The sequence below is a fragment of the Lepidochelys kempii genome, chromosome 14 (genome assembly GCF_965140265.1).
Source record: "Lepidochelys kempii isolate rLepKem1 chromosome 14, rLepKem1.hap2, whole genome shotgun sequence".
Classification (NCBI taxonomy): domain Eukaryota; kingdom Metazoa; phylum Chordata; order Testudines; family Cheloniidae; genus Lepidochelys; species Lepidochelys kempii.
This window is the reverse complement of record NC_133269.1, coordinates 32,384,477-32,408,258: the sequence shown is the minus strand read 5'-3', so window position 1 is coordinate 32,408,258 and position 23,782 is coordinate 32,384,477. Positions and strand designations below refer to the sequence as shown.

The 23,782-nt window shown below is 45.6% G+C and overlaps 1 protein-coding gene and 1 long non-coding RNA gene across 6 annotated transcripts in view; one reads left to right on the top strand and one right to left on the bottom strand.

The window, feature by feature from the left end:
- Window positions 1–23,782, top strand: part of LOC140898275 (butyrophilin-like protein 2) — a 1,102,357-nt gene that overhangs the window by 19,741 nt on the left and 1,058,834 nt on the right. For 2 of the 5 annotated variants that reach the window (XM_073311881.1, XM_073311884.1), the window contains exons 1-4: window positions 6,462–6,590; window positions 10,201–10,548; window positions 12,442–12,726; window positions 14,312–14,416. In XM_073311881.1, the coding sequence (XP_073167982.1) occupies window positions 6,485–6,590; window positions 10,201–10,548; window positions 12,442–12,726; window positions 14,312–14,416 (844 nt within the window). In that variant the 5' untranslated portion in view covers window positions 6,462–6,484. Of the gene's footprint in view, window positions 1–6,253; window positions 6,591–10,200; window positions 10,549–12,441; window positions 12,727–14,311; window positions 14,417–23,782 lie in introns of those variants that run through there. The other 3 variants (XM_073311880.1, XM_073311885.1, XM_073311882.1) reach the window with 3 other exon arrangements.
- LOC140898312 (uncharacterized) lies at window positions 6,392–8,701 on the bottom strand. The gene is made up of 2 exons (XR_012154961.1): window positions 8,334–8,701; window positions 6,392–7,084 (listed from the first exon to the last, which is right to left on the bottom strand). It is a non-coding gene; the product is annotated as an uncharacterized lncRNA (long non-coding RNA).

Here is a 23,782-nt window from a genome sequence, read left to right as displayed (position 1 = left end):
AAATGCCAAAATAATTAGAAAAATAAATTCCCATTCTTAATAAAAGAGAAAAACCCTTCATCATGTATGTTACAATTAAGTAAATACTTTTTTGGGGGAGTGAAAAACAATTGACTAAAATAGAGTAGATAATGGCAGGGACACAGAGTCAGATTTTATTTATTTTTATTATTAACGATAGTGTACAACGTATCAAACTTGTGTTTCTGATATCTGTGTTAAAGCTTCAGAACTGATACCTCAAGGTTTGGGATTGGGAATATCTTGCTGTATTATCTCCTGATCTAAATTTACATATAAACTTAAAATGTGGCTTTAATTGGAGTTTGTATATATTTGTTCTTTCTTTATGTAACAATTAGACGTAGTGCTCCTGTCAGCTAATTCCTAAGTTATTATCTGCAAAAAACCCAAGAGTCTTCAGGTGCCTAAGTAGTCTCTGGAACCATGGTTAAAGTTGCCCCCACCCCACAAAATCTGAAATGGCACCCCGGTGAGCCAGTAGTGTCCAGAGAGCTGCAGGAGGGCCCTGGGCTCTGGCAAGATGCAGCCTCCTTGTGACAGCATGAAACCGACCTTGAGCCGCAGGCAGAGCATCAGGCACCAGGAGCCACAGCAGCAGCACAGAAATAAGGGTGGCAATACAGCATCTACCAGGCCACCCTTACTTCTGTGCTGCTGCTGGTGGTGGCGTTGCCGTCAGAGCTGGGCACGCGGCCAGGAGCTGCTGGTATCAGGCCGCCTGACAATTCTTAATTTGTGCCAGGGCTGACCTGTGGCACCTCTTCAATACAAACGTGGGGAAGCAGCAGGGTCCAGAGGTGGTGGGGGGATCCCAGTAAGCCTGTGGGGCCAGGGGTGATGTGGGGGGCAGCAAAATACAAGTTCACCCAGAGTGCCATTTTCCCTAAATCTGGCCCTACCGGTCTTGGTGCAGGCAGCAGGAGGCTCATGCTGGCCAGAGCACCCGTTCTGTGCTGGGGCTGCAGCCGGGGTGGTCACTTTGCTGGGGAAAAAACATGGTTTTCAGAGAAAAGGGGAAGGAAAGAGGCAGCTGCAGGAGCTTTTATCAGAGCGCTCCACAGCCCGCCAGAGTCATTTCCCCTTGACAGAGATGCACATGGGATGTCCCCACAGCAGCCGAGTGCCCTCAGCGCCTGGCAGGAGGGGAGGGGAGCCGGGTGTCCAGGGGCTTCCTCCCTGAGCTCTGCGCTGCTGCTCCCCCTGCATCCCCAAGTGCTGCTTGGTTCACAGCCGGGTGAACTCCTGGGGGACTTGCAGAGCGCATCCAAAGTCAGACCTGTACTTATTAAGCCCTCTACCCTGCAAATACAGAAGTCAGACTGTGCCTCTGGGTTTACAGAAAGGATGTTGTGGAAAAGGAGGCTCAATTCAATAGATCAAGAGCCCCAGCCAAAGGGTGGGTTCGCACCATAGAATCATAGAATCATAGAATATCAGGGTTGGAAGGGACCCCAGAAGGTCATCTAGTCCAACCCCCTGCTCGAAGCAGGACCAATTCCCAGTTAAATCATCCCAGCCAGGGCTTTGTCAAGCCTGACCTTAAAAACCTCTAAGGAAGGAGATTCTACCACCTCCCTAGGTAACGCATTCCAGTGTTTCACCACCCTCTTAGTGAAAAAGTTTTTCCTAATATCCAATCTAAACCTCCCCCACTGCAACTTGAGACCATTACTCCTCGTTCTGTCATCTGCTACCATTGAGAACAGTCTAGAGCCATCCTCTTTGGAACCCCCTTTCAGGTAGTTGAAAGCAGCTATCAAATCCCCCCTCATTCTTCTCTTCTGCAGGCTAAACAATCCCAGCTCCCTCAGCCTCTCCTCATAACTCATGTGTTCCAGACCCCTAATCATTTTTGTTGCCCTTCGCTGGACTCTCTCCAATTTATCCACATCCTTCTTGAAGTGTGGGGCCCAAAACTGCACACAGTACTCCAGATGAGGCCTCACCAATGTCGAATAGAGGGGAACGATCACGTCCCTCGATCTGCTCGCTATGCCCCTACTTATACATCCCAAAATGCCATTGGCCTTCTTGGCAACAAGGGCACACTGCTGACTCATATCCAGCTTCTCGTCCACTGTCACCCCTAGGTCCTTTTCTGCAGAACTGCTGCCTAGCCATTCGGTCCCTAGTCTGTAGCTGTGCATTGGGTTCTTCCGTCCTAAGTGCAGGACCCTGCACTTATCCTTATTGAACCTCATCAGATTCCTTTTGGCCCAATCTTCCAATTGGTCTAGGTCCTTCTGTATCCTATCCATCCCCTCCAGCGTATCTACCACTCCTCCCAGTTTAGTATCATCCGCAAATTTGCTGAGAGTGCAATCCACACCATCCTCCAGATCATTTATGAAGATATTGAATAAAACCGGCCCCAGGACCGACCCTTGGGGCACTCCACTTGATACCGGCTGCCAACTAGACATGGAGCCATTGATCACTACCCGTTGAGCCCGACAATTTAGCCAGCTTTCTACCCACCTTATAGTGCATTCATCCAGCCCATACTTCCTTAACTTGCTGACAAGAATACTATGGGAGACCGTGTCAAAAGCTTTGCTAAAGTCAAGAAACAATACATCCACTGCTTTCCCTTCATCCACAGAACCAGTAATCTCATCATAAAAGGCGATTAGATTAGTCAGGCATGACCTTCCCTTGGTGAATCCATGCTGGCTGTTCCTGATCACTTTCCTCTCATGCAAGTGCTTCAGGATTGATTCTTTGAGGACCTGCTCCATGATTTTTCCAGGGACTGAGGTGAGGCTGACTGGCCTGTAGTTCCCAGGATCTTCCTTCTTCCCTTTTTTAAAGATTGGCACTACATTAGCCTTTTTCCAGTCATCCGGGACTTCCCCGGTTCGCCACGAGTTTTCAAAGATAATGGCCAGTGGCTCTGCAATCACAGCCGCCAATTCCTTCAGCACTCTCGGATGCAACTCGTCCGGCCCCATGGACTTGTGCACGTCCAGCTTTTCTAAATAGTCCCTAACCGCCTCTATCTCCACAGAGGGCTGGCCATCTCTTCCGCATTTTGTGATGCCCAGCGCAGCAGTCTGGGAGCTGACCTTGTTAGTGAAAACAGAGGCAAAAAAAGCATTGAGTACATTAGCTTTTTCCACATCCTCTGTCACTAGGTTGCCTCCCTCATTCAGTAAGGGGCCCACACATTCCTTGGCTTTCTTCTTGTTGCCAACATACCTGAAGAAACCCTTCTTGTTACTCTTGACATCTCTGGCTAGCTGCAGCTCCAGGTGCGATTTGGCCCTCCTGATAACATTCCTACATGCCCGAGCAATATTTTTATACTCTTCCCTGGTCATATGTCCAACCTTCCACTTCTTGTAAGCTTCTTTTTTATGTTTAAGATCCGCTAGGATTTCACCATTAAGCCAAGTTGGTCGCCTGCCATATTTACTATTCTTTCGACTCATCGGGATGGTTTGTCCCTGTAACCTCAACAGGGATTCCTTGAAATACAGCCAGCTCTCCTGGACTCCTTTCCCCTTCAAGTTAGTCCCCCAGGGGATCCTGGCCATCCGTTCCCTGAGGGAGTCGAAGTCTGCTTTCCTGAAGTCCAGGGTCCGTATCCTGCTGCTTACCTTTGTTCCCTGCGTCAGGATCCTGAACTCAACCAACTCATGGTCACTGCCTCCCAGATTCCCATCCACTTTTGCTTCCCCCACTAATTCTACCCGGTTTGTGAGCAGCAGGTCAAGAAAAGCACCCCCCCTAGTTGGCTCCTCTAGCACTTGCGCCAGGAAATTGTCCCCTACGCTTTCCAAAAACTTCCTGGATTGTCTATGCACCGCTGTATTGCTCTCCCAGCAGATATCAGGAAAATTAAAGTCACCCATGAGAATCAGGGCATGCGATCTAGTAGCTTCCGTGAGCTGCCGGAAGAAAGCCTCATCCACCTCATCCCCCTGGTCCGGTGGTCGATAGCCGACTCCCACCACTACATCACTCTTGTTGCACACACTTCTAAACTTAATCCAGAGACACTCAGGTTTTTCTGCAGTTTCGTACCGGAGCTCTGAGCAGTCATACTGCTCCCTTACATACAGTGCTACTCCCCCACCTTTTCTGCCCTGCCTGTCCTTCCTGAACAGTTTATAACCATCCATGACAGTACTCCAGTCATATGAGTTATCCCACCAAGTCTCTGTTATTCCGATCACGTCATAGTTCCTTGACATCACCAGGACCTCCAGTTCTCCCTGCTTGTTTCCAAGGCTTTGTGCATTTGTATATAAGCACTTGAGATAACCTGTTGATCGCCCCTCATTGCACCATTTTATTTCCGGTTTCAGAGGAACAGCCGTGTTAGTCTGTATTCGCAAAAAGAAAAGGAGTACTTGTGGCACCTTAGAGACTAACCAATTTATTTGAGCATGAGCTTTCGTGAGCTACAGCTCACTTCATCAGATTATTTCCTTCACTGATTCTTTCAAAGTTAAAAGGGAAAGCAAACTGCTTAGCTTTTTGATAGCAGAAGAAGCTGAAATGTGTCTGATCTCACTACAGCAAAATACCCTGCAGAAAATACAGACACGATGAATTAAAACAACTTTACCAGATCAGTCACTGCAATGCTGGAATTCAGTTCTCAGTCTAGCAACAAACTGCACAGGGAAAATCAACCATTTCATGCCCGCCCTTCCCCTTAGCTTTATTTCTTTCAACTTTTATTTCTTTGAACCTGATTTCAGTAGCAGAGGCAGCCCCTCCATCCAGGCTCAGGAAGCAGCTCTGGGCTCTGGCTGCTGCTGCTGGCAGGTTGGAGCATTACGATAAGGACACAGCTGCTTTGCTCGCATTTACCCCACCCCATCCTCCTCACGATTCCAGTGTACCAGAAACATCTAGCCCCCTCCCCGCCCCCCATGATTCCAGTGCACCGGGAACATCTACCTCACCCCACCCTCCTCATGTTTCCAGTGTACCGGGAACATCTACCCCCTAACCCCTCATGATTCCAGTGCATTGCTGGACCTGGGGACTCCTTGCATCTGTGGATCAGCAAGGTTCTACAGAGCAGCGTGATTTTATTTTCTCTCCGAGGCAATCCCCCTCCTGGTACCTTTTCCTTGTAAACCTCCTGGAGTTGAGTCTTATTTTCTTTGTTTTGTTTTTTTAATTTTTTAAAATATAAATATATACAGAGAAAAAACAAACATAATAAACTATATTAAATTCTCATGATATATTAACCATTTGCTACCTAATGTTAGCCATACTTGAAACATTTAATTATATATATATATATATATAATATGAATGGTCAAAATATACCTCAATTATTTGCATTAAACAATTTACAAACAAAATCTGCTTATGGAAAATCAACTAGTTAAAGAAAAATTATGAAGTTAAGTAAAGAATAGAAGCAAAGTTCAGAGGAGAGGGCTAGAGATGGGGAAGGAAGGAAGTGGGTAGAGAGGAAGGAGAAGGGGGGAAGAGGAATGCATGTAATAGGATCATTCAGATACTTCTATGAAAGCATCCCATGTCTCTGAGCTTTTTTTCTTGGATATTTCTGTTATGGTATACTAGTGAGGCAGAACTAGTAACTAGCAGCTGGAGTTAACCGTGGCAAATCTCCTGCTGATGTGAAGAGAAGTTCTGAATTTATCAAAGGAATAAAAGAAGCTCCAGGACTCTCACTGCAGTTGAATGTATTGTGACTTTTCTGGCTCATTGCCTGTACATTTCTCTGTCTCTGTTTCTCAGGCTCTCTTGCTGGAGCTGTTCCACTCTGTATTAAATTATATGTTCAGCAGTGCTGCAGTGGAGGAGAGAGGGTGGCTTGGTGATGAGAGCCCTCCTCTTGGCTGTAGAAGACTCAGGTTCAAGTTCCTGCTCTAATAAATATTTCATTATTTACTCAAAGTGGAACAGATCCACCAGGAAAGATTGAAAAAACTCCATCTCAGGCTACAGATAAATTGGTTGGTCACTAAGGTGCCACAAGTACTCCTTTTCTTTTTCCATCTCAGGCTAGTCAATAGCCTAGTGATTAGGGCTCTCCCCTGGAGAGGGGAAAATGGAGGGAGAGAGGAATCAGGGAACCAGAGTTGGGGAAAGCAGGCATCTGGAGAGGGGAAAGTGGAATTGAGGAAAAGCAGGAACCTTTGGGCAGGGAGGACCCAGAGGGGAGAAGCAGGATATAGAGGAGTGGGGGAAGCAGCGACCTCGAGGTGGGGAGCAGTGTGGATTGGGTGGGAATGGGACAAACTTGGACTCATAATAGAAACATGTTTTCAACTTTAATGGAATGGTTGCTCTAACTGCATAACACAATAAATTTACTTGGCAATGCATATATCCCATTTTATTTGTGTCCTCTGTGATCTTCTGTCCCTCAAAATCCAATAACCAGCATCTCATAATCACTGTTTTGTTTACTATGATGTTTGTTTGTTTTTCTCCATGTCCATCCTGTTATCTAGACCAAGTTCCCATGAGGATGCAGGTTCTCTCATTCTGCCATAGCACCACAGCCAGATGCTTTCTGCCTGATTTGATTATTTTCTTCATTACTTGTTCTCTTCACAGGTTGGAATCAGGTAGGAATCCCATCTCTTTCTGTAGTTTCTTATATGATTTATCTAGGCTTACAGTGACTTACAAATGGGCTTCACTTGAAGACAATGGAACTACTTACAGTGTGTAAACAGAACCACAAAGCAAGATTGGCAACTTCTTTATTCAATTTTGCTCTGCTTATCCTGTTGCTGGGTTGTTGCATTGTTCTTGGGATAGTTTTTAGATTTGCTTATTCATGCATGTGTTTTTAAAAGTTGTCAGCAATGGATAACACTCTATTATTGAAGGAGGATAAAAATCTAAGTAAATAAATAGCAGGGGTTTGAAAAGATGCCCAGTAAGATGTTTAGTTGTAAACAGAAGGCTAAACAAAAAACAACCCAAATTCCAAACAGAAACAACAGTGTTTTTTTAAAAAGTGTCTTCACTGCCTGTCCAAACCTTCAGGACTAATAACTGTCTAACTCATCTTAATGCACTGACGTCCTCTTCCACTCATTCCCTTCTCAAACACCTAGAGAGAGCGGGGACTATAGGTCAGTAGGTTGAACAAGAGGGTAAATGAGATACACAGCTGACGACCCTTTATTGAAAATGTCCCATTAGAACCCGTGGGGTTGTTAGCTCAGACACTCCATCTGCTCTCAGTCTCTGGGACATCACATTAGGAAAGAGGCACTAATCTGGTCCCAAACCACTTAATGCTTCATATGTCAAAAACCAGTGCTTTGAAGTGCACACAAAATATACTGGAAGTAAGAGCATATCACAGAGGTCAGGTACACAGTGTCCCATGTGCAGAGCACAGCTAACCAAGTAGGATGCTACACTTTGCACTATCTTAAATTGAAACTAGCCCTCTGGAGATTAAAGGCTTCCACAGCCTGTGAACCTGAGCAACAAAAGGAGAGCCCATTAGGGCTGATCCAAATCCCATTGAAGTAAATGAGAACTGTTCCATTGGTTCAATGGGATTGGGATCAGGTTTCCAGCCCTTTAAAATTTCCTCCAAATTTCGTTGCCTAGTTTATCAAATCTAATCCTATTTTATTTGCATAGCACACTACTGCATGAGGCTGACAGGACTGAGGAGGCAAAAGAAAAGTAATTTTTCTCTCTGAGTTAATTTTCTTTTATGTTGTGGCACATTTCAGAGCACAATGTAGAGTGACTGAACCTTATCACCCTGTCACTGTAACTGGGGTTGGGGACATTTTGTGATCCTCTCACTTGCTCCCCATGACAAGTGCTGGGAATGTATTTCAGTATTTTTTAAAATATAATCTTTCTGCCTGGTGGAGCCAGCAGCAGTCAGGGCCATGTTCAATATCTAGGGGTTCCTTCTGTTGATACAACACAGAACTGGCTCAATCCTCCACCCAGTATCCTAGGAAATTTACACACCACCCCTGGGTGTCTCTGAGAGGCAATACTTCCCCACTCACAAGCATAGAGTCTGAGTATAGAAAAGAAACTTTAATAAAAGGAGGGAAGCAACTGGGTGTTAATTTGGGAAAACACTGCAACTAGGGTCCATAAAAATAAACCATGGGTAAACGACCCAACCCCAAGTAGGTTGGGCAGTGTCCTTTCCCCTCAGGTTCTTAAGTCCAGCAACCCAAAAGCCCCCTTCACATGCCCAACCCTTCTCTGCACCCCACTCACAGTTGCTGTCCTTGGTTAGTGCAGACCCAGAGTTCAGAGGGGCATCTGCAGACTTCACCTCCCACCTTGTGTGGAGAGGGGGTAAAGAGGCTCCTTACTTGTAGCGCTGCTCGGGCACTCGCTCGCTGCCCCTCTCTGCCAGCCACCCTGCCAGATGTCTGCTCACCATGCTCACCGCGCCTCTCCACTGTCAGCCTGCTGGCTGCTTGGTCACCGCTGTTGGCACACCTCTCCACCAGCCGCCCTGTTGGCCGCTCACCTTGCTTCTCCACCAGCCGCCCTGCTAGCCACTCATCACGCTTCTTTGCCACTGCCCTGCTGGCTGCTTGTTGCGCCTCTCTGCCTCAACAGCCACTCATTCACCAGCTGTCAGTCACCTTCTGCTGCCATCTGCCTCTCTGCTGTGTCCTCTGCACATCAGTTTCTTAGTAATTTTAGCTCTTAGCAGGCAGGGCAGAAACACAGTCGCACCACAAATGATTTCAGCTCTGATCGAACAATTAAATTAACAAAGAGGGTTCTAATGAAGCCTATTTAATGCTATTATTTGACCTGTGGGGAGGAACAGGTTGAACCAGTCTAGGTAGGACCCTTGGTGAGGGTGTGCTGCCTTCTCACTGGGATACTTGTCCCCACCCCTCTTACTTTCACAGGGCGCTGACATTTGAGCCCCTGGCTTAACAAGGTTCTTTCAACTGAGGATGGTCCCCCTTATTTGGGACAGGTTAAGCACAGTACTGCTTCTCTGTATTCCAACAATAATTACAACATTGGTAACAGCATTTCACTACTCCTGCATTCAGTACTAAAGTGATTTGTACCCAACACCAGTTAAAGTTGATCACTTTGACACCTCTGCATCTGTTGAATATGTAAGCAGAGCAGGAACAAATTGTATTTACATAAACACACGGGGAGTCTCTCCCACTCCCAGCTAGCTGTCAGGGAAGCATTCATTCAGACCCTGCTTACATAAACATAATATTAACCCTTTAGACATGAGTGGGTAGCCAGTATTCAGGGTCTTATGGGTTCTTTCCATTAGAAAGAGAAATTGCTGATGGAGTCAGGTATTTATTTGATGAAATCCTTTTTATTTACATAGAATGTACACAAAGTCCCGCATCATTGAACACAGTAGGAATCAAACAGCAGGAGGCAATTTCTTTGCTCACAATTCCAAGCCGCTTTCAACCAAAACTTTGCCCAACAAGTTCTCTCTTAGCTTTCACATGCTTCAAGTGCTTTTCTGGCTGTCTCTGGCCCTTCTTTGCAGCCTTTTCTGTCTGCTTCTTTAGTGTTTTTTCTCTGCTTCTGCTCTCACACACAAGCACACAGCTCTACCAAAGCAATACCCATCCCTCTGTATTTGCACTATGCCCACATAGCTCAGCTCTTGACCAGACTTGCACATGGCATGTGATTTGAGTGGTGGCTCTGAAAGTTTCAGCTACTTTACTCCATAAAGGAGCTTCATTGCTTCTATCATTTATTCTGAATGAAGGGTGGCTATTACACCCACCAGATTCAATGAGGTTTCACCCTACATCTGGTATAACAATAATTTAACAGAGTAGCAGCCGTGTTAGTCTGTATTCGCAAAAAGAAAAGGAGTACTTGTGGCACCTTAGAGACTAACCAATTTATTTGAGCATAAGCTTTCGTGAACTACAGCTCACTTCCACTGAATGCATCCGATGAAGTGAGCTGTAGCTCACGAAAGCTTATGCTCAAATAAATGAGTTAGTCTCTAAGGTGCCACAAGTACTCCTTTTCTTTTTGTGAATAATTTACAGTTGTGGAAATGCATTATTTCTTGTAAACTCCATATATAATTTCATGCCCCATGGAATATAAAATACATGAAATAGATCTTGTTGTTTGTGTGTATTGTTAAAGAAATGTATATGAATTTCCCATGCTTTCTCTGAGTTTATCTTCCTTGTATCCTGGTACATTTCTTAGCTCGTTTTAAAGTGGTTGGACCTGACCAGCCTGTCATTGCCACTGTGGGAGAAGAGATTGTGTTACCCTGTCACCTGTCCCCCAAGATGAGCGCTGAGAACATGGAGGTGACGTGGTTCCGGTCCCAACTCTCTCCATTTGTTCATCGCTATAGTGATGGAAAGGACCAGTATGGGCAGCAGATGTCAGAATATCAGCGGAGGACAGAGCTCTTTAAAGATGGTCTCACCGATGGAAATGTTGCCTTGAGAATTTTCAATATCAGACCTTCTGATGAAGGACAGTATAGCTGTTTTGTTCAAGAGGGTATGGATTATGAAGAAGCCCAATTGGAACTAAAGGTGTCAGGTCAGTAGCGTGTGGGGAAGCAATAGATGTGATATATCTTAATTTTTAGTAAGGCTGTTGGCACAATCCCACATGACAATCTCATAAGCAAACCAGGGAAATGTGGTTTGGCTGAAATTGCTAGAAGGTGGGTGCACAACCTGATTAAAAAATTGAACCCAAAGAGTAGTTATCAGTTGTTTGCTGTTAAATTAGGAGGATGTATCAAATGGGATCCCACATGGGTCATTCCTCAGTCCGGTACTATTCAATATTTTCATTAATTACTTAGATGATGCAGTAGAGAGTACACTTATAAAATGTGCAGATGTCACCAAGCTGGGAAAGATGCAGTCCCTTTGGAGGGCAGGATTAGAATTCAAAATGATCTTGATAAACTGGAGTATTGGTCTGAAATCAACAACATGAAATTGAGTAAAAACATGCAAAGAGAAATACACGTAGGAAGGAAAAAATAAATGCACAAATACAATATGGGAATAACTGTCTGTGCAGCAATGCTGCAGAAAAGGATGTGGAGATTTTAGTGGACCACAAAGTGAATATGGAGCCAACAGTATGATGCTGCAGTGAAAAAAAAGGAGATTTAGGCTACATAGCAGGAAAATCTTTCTAACTATGAAGATAGTTAAGCACTGGAACAGGTAACCTAGGCAGGTCATGGAATTCTTGCAATTGTAGGTTTTTTAAGAAGGAGGTTTCTACAGTCCAATTGTGCCACAATCACTGTTTTTCTGCATTTAAAAGCCAGGGTCAGGATTAGGGGATAGCAAGCAGGTCAATTGCCCAGGGCCCCACACCACAGGGGGCCCTGCGAAGCTACCTTGCTCAGGCTTCGGCTTCAACCTCGTGTGACGGGTCTCAGGTTTCAGCCATGCACAGCAGGGTGGGGGCTTTGGCTTTCTGCCCTGGGCCCCAGCAAGTCTAATGCTGACCCTGTTTGGTGGACCCCTTGAAACCTGCTCATAGCCCCCTGTGGGGCCACAGACCCCTGGCTGAGAACCGCTGGACTAGATGACCTTTTGAGTTCCCTTCCAATCCTATAGTTCTATGTGCCTGTATTTCCTTTGGAGAGCGTTCTCAGTGATTCTTATTTGCATTTTACTATTCAAAATTTCCTGTTACCTTCCATTTATTTCCTATCAGTAACTCCAGTGTGTCACTTTTGTAAATCGGATTTAAGTTCCTATGTCATTTGGGTGGTTTTGAAAAATTTCCCCAAGTCCGTTGCGAGGAATGATTCTTCATCCAAACATGAAGTACATTGGATAAGGGGTACACTAGCTACTCCACGTCTGAAAATGAGTGGCTAGTGTTCTGCTGGCTCCTTGTCACTCTGGTGCTATCTCGTTTCATTCTGGTGAAGGCTGCTAAAACTTTAAGGAGGGAGAACAATTCCTCCTGTGAAAGCCCATTCCTCCTCCACTGCTTTTCACCAGTGAAGAGGGGCTTAGGAGCAGCCACACATACTGAGCTCTGGGTTAAACTTGACCAGACATGGACAGACTTTTCTCCTCTGTCTTTGACATGTACCCATAGGGCTAGCTAAAGCAGACTGTATATGATCAAAGAAGAGATATTTCACCTGAAGGTACATTTGAAATATAACTTTTATTTTTCTCAATCTTTTTCTTTATCCGTTAGTGTTAAGATCATTTACCAGCTAACGGATTCATGAAATCATGAAATACAATGTTTTGCCATGTGTAGATCCTGGAATGGAAAACTAGTGAAGGAAAAAGTTTTCCCTTCCCGCTCCATGAAATAATTATAATTTCTTGCTCATATTGTTTCCTGAGTCCATGAGTATAGGGAATAAAAGGAAAGTTTAAATGTTTATCCTCCAGGCTGAACATGTGCATAAATTAATACTGATTTATTAATTTTCTCTAGCTTCAGGCACTGCTCCTCACATCTCTGTTCAGGATTATCAGGATGGAGGGATCCGGGTGGTGTGTCGATTGGTTGGCTGGTACCCACAGCCTGAGGTGCTGTGGAGAGATGCCAGTGGACAGCATTTACCATCGCTCTCTGAAACAAATTCCAAAGAAGCCAATGAGCTGTTTGACATTGAAAATTCCATCGTTATTACAGAGAATTCACACCAGAACTTGTCTTGCGTAGTCAAGAGCACCCACACCAACCGAAAAAAGGAATCAACATTATTTTATATATCAGGTCAGTTACCACCAAAGCAACACACTGTGATCAGCAACAGAAAAAATACAACAGCAGATTGGTTAACTACATTAAAATGTATCAATAGCAATGAAGGCTAGAGTATGATATTTAGACAAAAAACCCTACAAAAGAAACAAACCAATGGTGGAATTTTCAAAAAGTATCCTGAAAGTCAACAAGACTCATGCTCCTAAATAATTCAGACACTTTTGAAGATCCCACCTATACTGTATAGCAGAGGTGGCCAAATTTACTGACTCTCCAAGCCACATATGACAATCTTCAGAAGTTTGAGAGCTGGGGCATGACTGCAGGAGTTTGGGGCTTCAAATCTGTGGGGAGGGGGGTCTCAGGGCTTCAGCCCCATGGGAAGCACCTGCTGGGGCTTGGGGCTTCAGGAGTGGGGCTGAAACCCGAGACCTTCCTCCCTGCAGTGGTGACACGGCGGGACACATGGGGTCACATGCTCCCCCAGACTTTTGCCAGGATTTGCTGGCCCTGCTTGGTCACATGGTGTCGCCCTGTGTGACAGCTGCCGGAGCCGGCAAGCTGGGAGCTGTGACTATGAGGAGAGGCAGCTGGGAACTGCAGGGGGAGCTTCTGCTTTTGCTTCTGCCTGAGAGCTCTTTTGGGACCATGGAGAGGAGGGGCTCAGAGCATAGCCCCAGCTGGGGCTGAGCTCTCACCCATGGCCGGGACTGCAGCAGAGCAATTGGCCCTGGCCAGAGCGCCAAGCCCAGAGCCCATCCCCCGTTCCACCATTCCTCCCAAGGCCCTACCCGTGGCCCCACCCCATTCCACCCCTTCCCCTGTGAGCCTGCCCCTGTTCCAACCACGAACCTGCCCCCATTCCACCCCCACTCCACCTCTTCTCCCGAGGCCCACACCCCGCTTGTTCCTTTCCACCCTGTCTGCTGCCACCCCGAGTCCAGAAAGGCTCTGTGTCCCCACTGTGGCCCTGGAGTAAGAGCTCCTCCACCCCCAAGGCTGTAGCAGTGGGGATTTTTCCGGGGGCCCCAAATTGGCCAGGACCCCTGGGCATAGGCCCTGTGGGTCTGTGCGGTAATCCGCCACTGCACTCCCGCTTCTGGCCTCTCCCCAAGCCTCCATTACGCACCGCCCATGATTGCAGCCCCAGTGTGCTGAGCACTGTACAAATAAACTATGATAGTTCTAAACTAAATGAACAAGACAAGCAAAAGACTGGACAGGAAATAGAGCAACAGAGGGGAAATGACATAGTAAAGCTCATACAGCAGGGCACCAGAAGTGTGGGGAACATAATTCAGTCTCCTGAGTCTGAAGCCAGTGCTTTAGGCATTGGACAAGGTTGTCTCTTTGTGCAACAACAGCAGTGAATTAAACCAGGCTGATTCATACGCTGATCTGTGAATTGATGCCTGTGTTGGTTGGAGTCCTTGTAATATAGGTTTCTGGTGCTCTGTGCACTGCAGACAGGGCTGTATTTCCACCTTTGTTTTAGACTACTCCTGCTGGAGGTAGCTTTATATGATGTGGAATCCTTTGATTTTTGCCCTTACTTACAGAGTGATGTGAGTCCCTCTGGGGTTTTCTTTTACAGCTGCCTTTTTCCCAAAGGCGAATCCATGGATGGTGGCTCTGTCGGTGATCCTGATGATTTTCGCATGTTTCATTGGTATCACTATTTATTTATTTAAAATAAAAGGTAAACATTATAAAGGAAAATATAATGCAAGATTTTCTTCTAATAAAAGCAGTAAGGCTACATCTGAAAAACTAAAAAGTAACATGAAAAATGTAGAAGCAACAAAAAATAATGGTTTTGTATGGAAATGTCCTTGCAAAGGAACTTCACTGAGTTACACCAGCTGAGCCTTCACATTTATATATAACGGGACACATAAAATTAGAGAAAAGTGAAAAGAGAAGACATCCCAGGCTGTGAGATGAGTTAGGGCAGTGGCTCTCAACCTTTCCAGACCACTGCACCCCTTTCAGGAGTCTGATTTGTCTTGCATACCACAAGTTTCTCCTGACTTAAAAATCACTTGCTTAGGGTATGTCTACACTACAAAATTAGGTCGAATTTATAGAAGTCGTTTTTTTAGAAATCGTTTTTATATATTCGAGTGTGTGTGTCCCCACAGAAAATGCTCTAAGTGCATTAACTCGGTGGAGTGCTTCCACAGTACCAAGGCAAACGTCGACTTCCGGAGTGTTGCACTGTGGGTAGTTATCCCACAGTTCCCGCAGTCTCTGCTGCCCATTGGAATTCTGGGTTGAGATCCCAATGCCTGATGGGGCTAAAACATTGTCGCGGGTGGTTCTGGGTACATATCATCAGGCCTCCGTTCCCTCCCTCCCTCCATGAAAGCAAGGGCAGACAATCATTTTGCGCCTTTTTTCTTGAGTTACCTGTGCAGACGCCATACCACGGCAAGCATGGAGCCCGCTCAGGTAACCGTCACCGTATGTCTACTGGGTGCTGGCAGACGTGGTACTGCATTGCTACTCAGCAGCAGCAACCCCTTGCCTTGTGGCAGCAGACTGTACAATAGGACTGGTAGCCGTCATCGTCATGTCCGAGGTGCTCCTGGCCATGTCGGCCAGGAGCACCTGGGCAGACATGGGTGCAGGGACTACATTAGAAGTGACTTGACCAGGTCATTCTCTTTAGTCCTGCAGTCAGTCCTATTGAACCATCTTATGGTGAGCAGGAGGCGATATGGATAGCTAGCAGTCCTATTGTACCATCTCCTGCCGAGCAGCCATGAGATGTGGATGGCTTGCAGTCCTTCTGCACCGTCTGCTGCCAGCCAAAGATGTAAAAGATAGATGGAGTGGATCAAAACAAGAAAAAGACTAGATTTGTTTTGTACTCATTCACTTCCCCCCCTCCCGCCCCGTCTAGGGGACTCATTCCTCTAGGTCACACTGCAGTCACTCACAGAGAAGGTGCAGCAAGGTAAATCTAGCTATGTATCAATCAGAGGCCAGACCAACCTGCTTGTTCCAATAAGAACAATTACTTAGGTGCACCATTTCTTATTGGAACCCTCCGTGAAGTCCTGCCTGAAATACTCCTTGATGTAAAGCCACCCCCTTTGTTGATTTTAATTCCCTGTAAGCCAACCCTGTAAGCCATGTCGTCAGTCGCCCCTCCCTCCGTCAGAGCAACGACAGACAATCGTTCCGTGACTTTTTTCTGTGTGGATGCCATACCAAGGCAAGCATGGAGGCCGCTCAGCTCACTTTGGCAATTAGGAGCACATTAAACACCACACACATTATCCAGCAGTATATGCAGCACCAGAACCTGGCAGAGCGATACTGGGCGAGGAGGCGATGTCAGTGTGGTCACGTGAGTGATCAGGACATGGACACAGATTTCTCTGAAAGCATGGGCCCTGCCAGTGCATGCATCATGGTGCTAATGGGGCAGGTTCATGCGGTGGAACACCGATTCTGGGCTTGGGAAACAAGCACAGACTGGTGGGACCGCATCGTGTTGCAGGTCTGGGACGATTCCCAGTGGCTGCGAAACTTTCGCATGCGTAAGGGCACTTTCATGGAACTTTGTGACTTGCTTTCCCCTGCCCTGAAACGCATGAATACCAAGATGAGAGCAGCCCTCACAGTTGAGAAGCAAGTGGCGATAGCCCTGTGGAAGCTTGCAACGCCAGACAGCTACCAGTCAGTTGGGAATCAATTTGGATTGGGCAAATCTACTGTGGGGGCTGCTGTGATGCAAGTAGCCCACGCAATCAAAGATCTGCTGATATCAAGGGCAGTGACCCTGGGAAATGTGCAGGTCATAGTGGATGGCTTTGCTGCAATGGGATTCCCTAACTGTGGTGGGCCATAGATGGAACCCATATCCCTATCTTGGCACCGGAGCACCAAGCCAGCGACTACATAAACTGCAAGGGGTACTTTTAAATAGTGCTGCAAGCTCTGGTGGATCACAAGGGACGTTTCACCAACATCAGTGTGGGATGGCCGGGAAAGGTACATGACGCTCGCATCTTCAGGAACTCTGGTCTGTTTCAAAAGCTGCAGGAAGGGACTTTATTCCCAGACCAGAAGATAACTGTTGGGGATGTTGAAATGCCTATATGTATCCTTGGGGACCCAGCCTACCCCTTAATGCCATGGCTCATGAAGCCATACACAGGCAGCCTGGACAGTAGTCAAGAGCTGTTCAACTACAGGCTGAGCAAGTGCAGAATGGTGGTAGAATGTGCATTTGGACGTTTAAAGGCGCGCTGGCGCAGTTTACTGACTCGCTTAGACCTCAGCGAAACCAATATTCCCACTGTTATTACTGCTTGCTGTGCACTCCATAATATCTGTGAGAGTAAGAGGGAGACATTTATGGAGGGGTGGGAGGTTGAGGCAAATCGTCTGGCTGCTGGTTACGTGCAGCCAGACACCAGGGTGGTTAGAAGAGCACAGGAGGGCGCGGTGCGCATCAGAGAAGCTTTGAAAACCAGTTTCATGACTGGCCAGGCTACGGTGTGAAAGTTCTGTTTGTTTCTCCTCAATGAAACCCCCCGCCCCTTGGTTCACTCTACTTCCCTGTAAGCTAACCACCCTCCCCTCCTCCCTTCGATCACTGCTTGCAGAGTCAATAAAGTCATTGTTGCTTCACATTCATGCATTCTTTATTTATTCATCACACAAATAGGGGGATGACTACCAAGGTAGCCCAGGAGGGGTGGTGGAGGAGGGAATGAAAATGCCACCCAGCACTTTAAAAGTTTACAACTTTAAAATTTATTGAATGCCAGCCTTCTGTTTTTTGGGCAATCCTCTGTGGTGGAGTGGCTGGTTGGCCGGAGACCCCCCCACCGCGTTCTTGGGCGTCTGGGTGTGGAGGCTATGGAACTTGGGGAGGAGGGTGGTTAGTTACACAGGGGCTGTAGTGGCAGTCTGTGCTCCAGCTGCCTTTGCTGCAGCTCAACCATACTCTGGAGCATATTAGTTTGATCCTCCAGCAGCCTCAGCATTGAATCCTGCCTCCTCTCATCACGCTGCCACCACCTTTCAGCTTCAGCCCTCTCTTCAGCCCGCCACTTACTCTCTTCAGCCCGCCACCTCTCCTCCCGGTCATTTTGTGCTTTCCTGCACTCTGACATTATTTGCCTCCATGCATTCCTCTGTGCTCTGTCAGTGTGGGAGGACAACGTGAGCTCAGAGAACATTTCATCATAAGTGCGGTTTTTTTTTCTTTCTAATCTTCACTAGCCTCTGGGAAGGAGAAGATCCTGTGATCATTGAAACACATGCAGCTGGCGGAGAAAAAAAAGGGACAGCAGTATTTAAAAAGACACATTTTATAAAACAGTGGCTACAGTCTTTCAGGGTAAACCTTGCTGTTAACATTACATACATAGCACATGTGCTTTCGTTACAAGGTCGCATTTTGCCTCCCCCCACCGCGTGGCTACCCCCTCAACCCTCCCTCCTCCCCGTGGCTCACAGTGGGGAACATTTCTGTTCAGCCACAGGCAAACAACCCAGCAGGAACGGGCACCTCTGAGTGTCCCCTGAAGAAAAGCATCCTATTTCAACCAGGTGACCATGAATGATATCACTCTCCTGAGGATAACACAGAGAGATAAAGAACGGATGTTGTTTGAACGCCAGCAAACATACACTGCAATGCTTTGTTGTACAATGATTCCCGAGTACATGCTACTGGCCTGGAGTGGTAAAGTGTCCTACCATGGAGGACGCAATAAGGCTGCCCTCCCCAGAAACCTTTTGCAAAGGTTTTGGGAGTACATCCAGGAGAGCCGTGAATGCCTGGGCAAATTAATCCTTTCACATGCTTGCTTTTAAACCATGTATAGTATTTTAAAAGGTACACTCACTGGAGGTCCCTTCTCCTCCTGCCGGGTCCAGGAGGCAGGCTTGGGTGGGTCCGGGGGGTACTGGCTCCAGGTCCAGGGTGAGAAACCGTTCCTGGCTGTCGGGAAAACTGGTTTCTCCGCTTGCTTGCTGTGAGCTATCTACAACCTCCTCATCATCATCATCTTCTTCGTCCCCAAAACCTGCTTCCGTATTGCCTCCATCTCCATTGAAGGAGTCAAACAACACGGCTGGGGTAGTGGTGGCTGAACCCCCTAAAATGGCATGCAGCTCATCATAGAAGCGGCATGTTTGGGGCTCTGATCCGGAGCGGCCATTCGCCTCTCTGGTTTTCTGGTAGGCTTGCCTCAGCGCCTTAAGTTTCTCGCGGCACTGCTTTGGGTCCCTGTTATGGCCTCTGTCCTTCATGCCCTGGGAGATTTTGACAAAGGTTTTGGCATTTCGAAAACTGGAACGGAGTTCTGATAGCACGGATTCCTCTCCCCATACAGCGATCAGATCCCGTACCTCCCGTTCAGTCCATGCTGGAGCTCTTTTGCGATTCTGGGACTCCATCATGGTCACCTCTGCTGATGAGCTCTGCATGGTCACCTGCAGCTTGCCACGCTGGCCAAACAGGAAATGAGATTCAAAAGTTTGCGATTCTTTTCCTGTCTACCTGGCCAGTGCATCTGAGTTGAGAGTGCTGTCCAGAGCAGTCACAATGGAGCACTCTGGGATAGCTCCTGGAGGCCAATACCGTCGAATTGTGTCCACAGTACCCCAAATTCGAGCCGGCAAGGTCGATTTAAGCGCTAATCCACTTGTCAGGGATGGAGTAAGGAAATCGATTTTAAGAGCCCTTTAAGTCAAAATAAAGGGCTTCATCGTGTGGACGGGTGCAGGTTTACATCGATTTAATGCTGCTAAATTCGACCTAAAGTCCTAGTGTAGACCAGGGCTTGGAGTCATTATGGATAGTTTTCTGAAAACATCCACTTAATGTGAAGCATCAGTCAAAAAAGCAAACAGAATGTTGTGAATCATTAAGAAAGGGATAGATACCTCTGTGTAAATCCATGGTACACCCACATCTTGAATACTGCATGCAGATGTAGTCACCCCATCTCAAAAAATATATGTTGGGATTGGAAAAGGTTCAGAAAAGGGCAACAAAATTTATTAGGGATATGGAACAGCTTCCGTATGAGGAGACATTAATAAAACTGGGACTTTTCAGCTTGGAAAAGAAACAACTGAGGGGAGGTATGATTGAGGTCTATAAAATCATCACTGGTGTGGAGAAAATAAATAAGGAAGTGTTATTTACTCCTTCTCATAACACAAGAACTAGGGGGTCATAAAATGAAATTAATAGGCAGCAGGTTTAAAAGAAACAAAAGGAAGTATTTCTTCACACAACGCAGAGTCAACCTGTGGAATTCTTTGCCAGAGGATGTTGTGAAGGCCAAGCCTATAACAAGGTTCAAAAAAGAACTAGATAAGTTCATGGATGATAGGTCCATCAATGGCTATTAGCCAGGATGGGCAGGGATGGTGTCCCTAGCCTCTGTTTGCCAGAAGATGGGAATGGGCTATGGGATGATCACTTGATGATTACCTGTTTTGTTCATTCCCTCTGGGGGCACCTGGCATTGGCCACTGTCGGAAGACAGGATACTGGGCTAGATGGACCTTTGGTCTGACCCAGTATGGCCATTCATATTTTCTAGTAATAATTTTTATTTATCGCTGTTTATTTTATTTATTTATTTGTTTGGGAAATGTGATACCGACATTGGTGTCATTATCTTTCCTCCAACAAGTAAAATTTTCCACAAATTTGTCTCCTCATTATTATTATTATTTATTATTTATTATGGGAGAGATTTTAGAACCAGAAACACCACTATCATCAATAAGAGCTTTGTCATTGACTTCAGGGAGTGAAGGATCAAGCACTAAATGCACAAGTCCTAGAACAATACAGTTGATAATATTAGGGCCTGAAATTACACTCCTTGCACCCCTAAAGCTCCCAACAAAGTTGCTGGATATGTAGGATATGCCAGGAAGCAGGACTGGGCTCTAATTCTGCTGGGAATTCAGAACTTTCACAACTTGGAAATACTCACTCTTTGATATTGAACTCCAATGTAGTCACATGATTAGTAAAACAAAAATTTAATGTTTATCGAGGTGCTAAGGATTCATATAATGCAAACATTTCTTTCAATCTACATTAACTGTAAATATTCTTAAACAACTTGCTTTTCAAATGTTTTCTCCTAATAGAAACTGTTCTATGAAGTTGTTTGCTGTTAATTTTTGTTGTTGTGATTATTGGTAATAAAGGAACACCAACTTGAAACTCACATGAAATATCACAATAATGTATTGATGATAATTCAATAGGTAGGAGATGAGAACATAGAGAACATGATTTAAGATGTATCTTCACTGAGGGTGAAATTCCCCTCCTGCGGGAGGTGACATTAAGTGGGAGACAAGGGGGACTCTGTGCCCTCCTGCACAGCGGGGAAGGGCTTCATGCCAGCTTGGTATCAGTTTTTCCCCTTTGTGCAGAGTTGTTTCTGATAGATACAAGTTAGGTCTATTCTTGGTGTCATCTTGTTATTTACAGAATATGTAGAGGAAAGTCTTTTATCCTAGAACACAGTAGAAACCAACAACAGCAGACAGTTTCCTTGCTCAGAAAATCCCCAATCTTCCACTGTAGTGAGCTCTGTGCCCAAGGAGCCCTATCTGCTTCCGTTCACACCCATAACTCCTTTGCCAGGTTTCTTTTGGTTTTCTACCTCCAACAAACACACATGCACGCACGTGCGCGCACACACACACACACACACACACACACACACACGGTCTTTTAGCCCCTGAGTTCACTATCAGTGATAGCCCTGTTAATCTACCTGGGTTGGCTTTGTGCCCAGTGCACTGGGCAGTAGTTTTCATTATTTCTAGCTGGATCACAACACAAAAGGCCATAATGATTCTTTCTACTGAACCTGAAGGCAGATGCTTGGGTTTAACAAAGTCTGTGATCCTCTTTGGATCAAAATCCTATTAACACCTGCCAAAATAACGTCAACAACTGCTGAGAAAGAGGTGTGTGTGTGTGTGGCTATATGTACTATAAATCTATGCAGGAAGCCAGAAGCTGGGGCTGGACAGTGAAGTACAGGGAGAAATGAAGATAGAGACTGAGGAGTTTTAGGGATAGCTCTGTTTCCTTATTATAACAACATGATCTGGTCAGTGATATAGAAAATGACTCTGTTGAGCTTTACCATTGTCACATGACAAGTATCAGGTCGGCAGAGAAATGGGAGTGAAGCCACCAGGCCAGGATTTTGTAGATTCCAGATAGGGGATGTGCAGGAGCTGCAGCTGAGATCAAAGTGAGTACACTGGCCATTGCGAGGCTTCAGAGGTGCTCTGTGTCCTGCGTGTGGTATCTTTACTGAAATCTCTTTTTGCTAACAAAGTGCAGTGCACCTGAGCTCTATAGTGCTGGGCCCTACAGAAACACCCCATGCCAGGGAAGTAAATAAATGCATCTATTCCAGGGAGGAAAAAGTTCCTAGCAACTTTCAGGTTTAAAACCAAGCCCTTTTTGAATCATCACAGCTAAGTATTGTCAATTGTAACATCTCTCTGCCCAACACTCCCATAACTCAGACACTGCCCTCTTTAGCGATAGTGTGAATTTCATACATAGAGAATACAGCCTTTCAACTGTGTATCCAGGGGGATAGAAGCTCTGGATGATAAAACTGGATATAATAATGAATATTTATTTCTCTACATTTTTAGGGAAACTTACTGCAGAGCTTGGTAAGTCTTCTTTTGCTTCTTTCTATTTTTTGCACGCAGTTGTATACTGATCAGAGAGTTTTGTTGTCATTGTGGTGTTGACGTTTATTTAGTTTTTTTGTTAGGTTGATTGATTTTGGGGGGGCAGGGTTGTTTTTCTGATTATTTATTTCTTGGGGGAGGTTGTTTTTCTTTTTTCAATTTCGATTTTAAAAAATGTGGAATAGAGGTAAGGCTGATCAATGTCACACAGAATAAACAAAATAAGATAAGGGATTTGAAAAGAAAGGAGCTGTCAGATTTAACTTTGATCCTGACAGTACTGAGAAATAGTGCAGAAAAGAAGTGGAAAATGGATCTTTGTCATAAAATTGAAATTAAATTGGCAATGTTTTGAAGAAAAATGTTTGTTTCTGAAAAAGGCAATTTGTCAAGAAAAACACTTTTAATTCAAAAATTAGGATTAGCTTTCAGATTTGACTTGCTGTATCTGAGTAGAACTCATGGGACTCAGTGGAGTGACTCCGATCTGTAAAGTTAAGCACGTGCAGCCATCTTTTCACGATTGCTGCACATATATGTTCTATTCTGCTCCCTCTGAAATAGATGGGAGATTTTTCACTGACCTCGGTGGGACCAGGTTCAGGCTTTTCTGACCAGGTATTTTGCATCCTAATTCTAATGTGTCCGTTGAAAAATCAGATCGTAAGTTTTTTGACAGTTGCATAGTTAATGGAACCTGACATAATACAAAAGAGTGTGTTAAAGGTGTAGCCTCTGTGAGAGAAGCACTTACACAATCTAGGTGTGTTTCTGATTCTTTATTTTATCATAAACATCTGATAGACATTATAAATCTATTTTTCCCTCAGTGTACCATTCTGTACCCTATTGAATCCTAGAGAATTTGTTCTGGGGAATTCTCATCTCTGATTATGTGGTTGGTTTCAGGCTGGAGAAAGCTTGCTGCCCCTCTGGAAAAAGGTAATTGAAGATCATACTGTATCAATGTCCATCACCTTTCATAAGAAAATGTTGCACCTTCTCCTTGATTGCAGCAGTGAGTAGTTCAGGGCAGACCTCACAAGCATCCTGTATGTTGGTGCGCATCAGGATGTGAGGCAGGTTTTATGCCTATGTCCTGCCACAGCACAATGCATCCAGATCATACACAGCTCCTCCCACTCCTCTGTCTGCATGTGCCCTGCCCCCTGAAGGGCTTTCTGAGAGCACCTCCCAGTCATTGTACAATGGAACATGACCCTGCCCAGCTGCTACCCCAGGGCCAAGGCCTGCCCTGTCTTCCCATCAATTGCCTTCCTGCTCCTGCTCATGTCTCCTCCTCACTCTTCTTCAGCCCTCACTGCCTGGGAGAGGGACA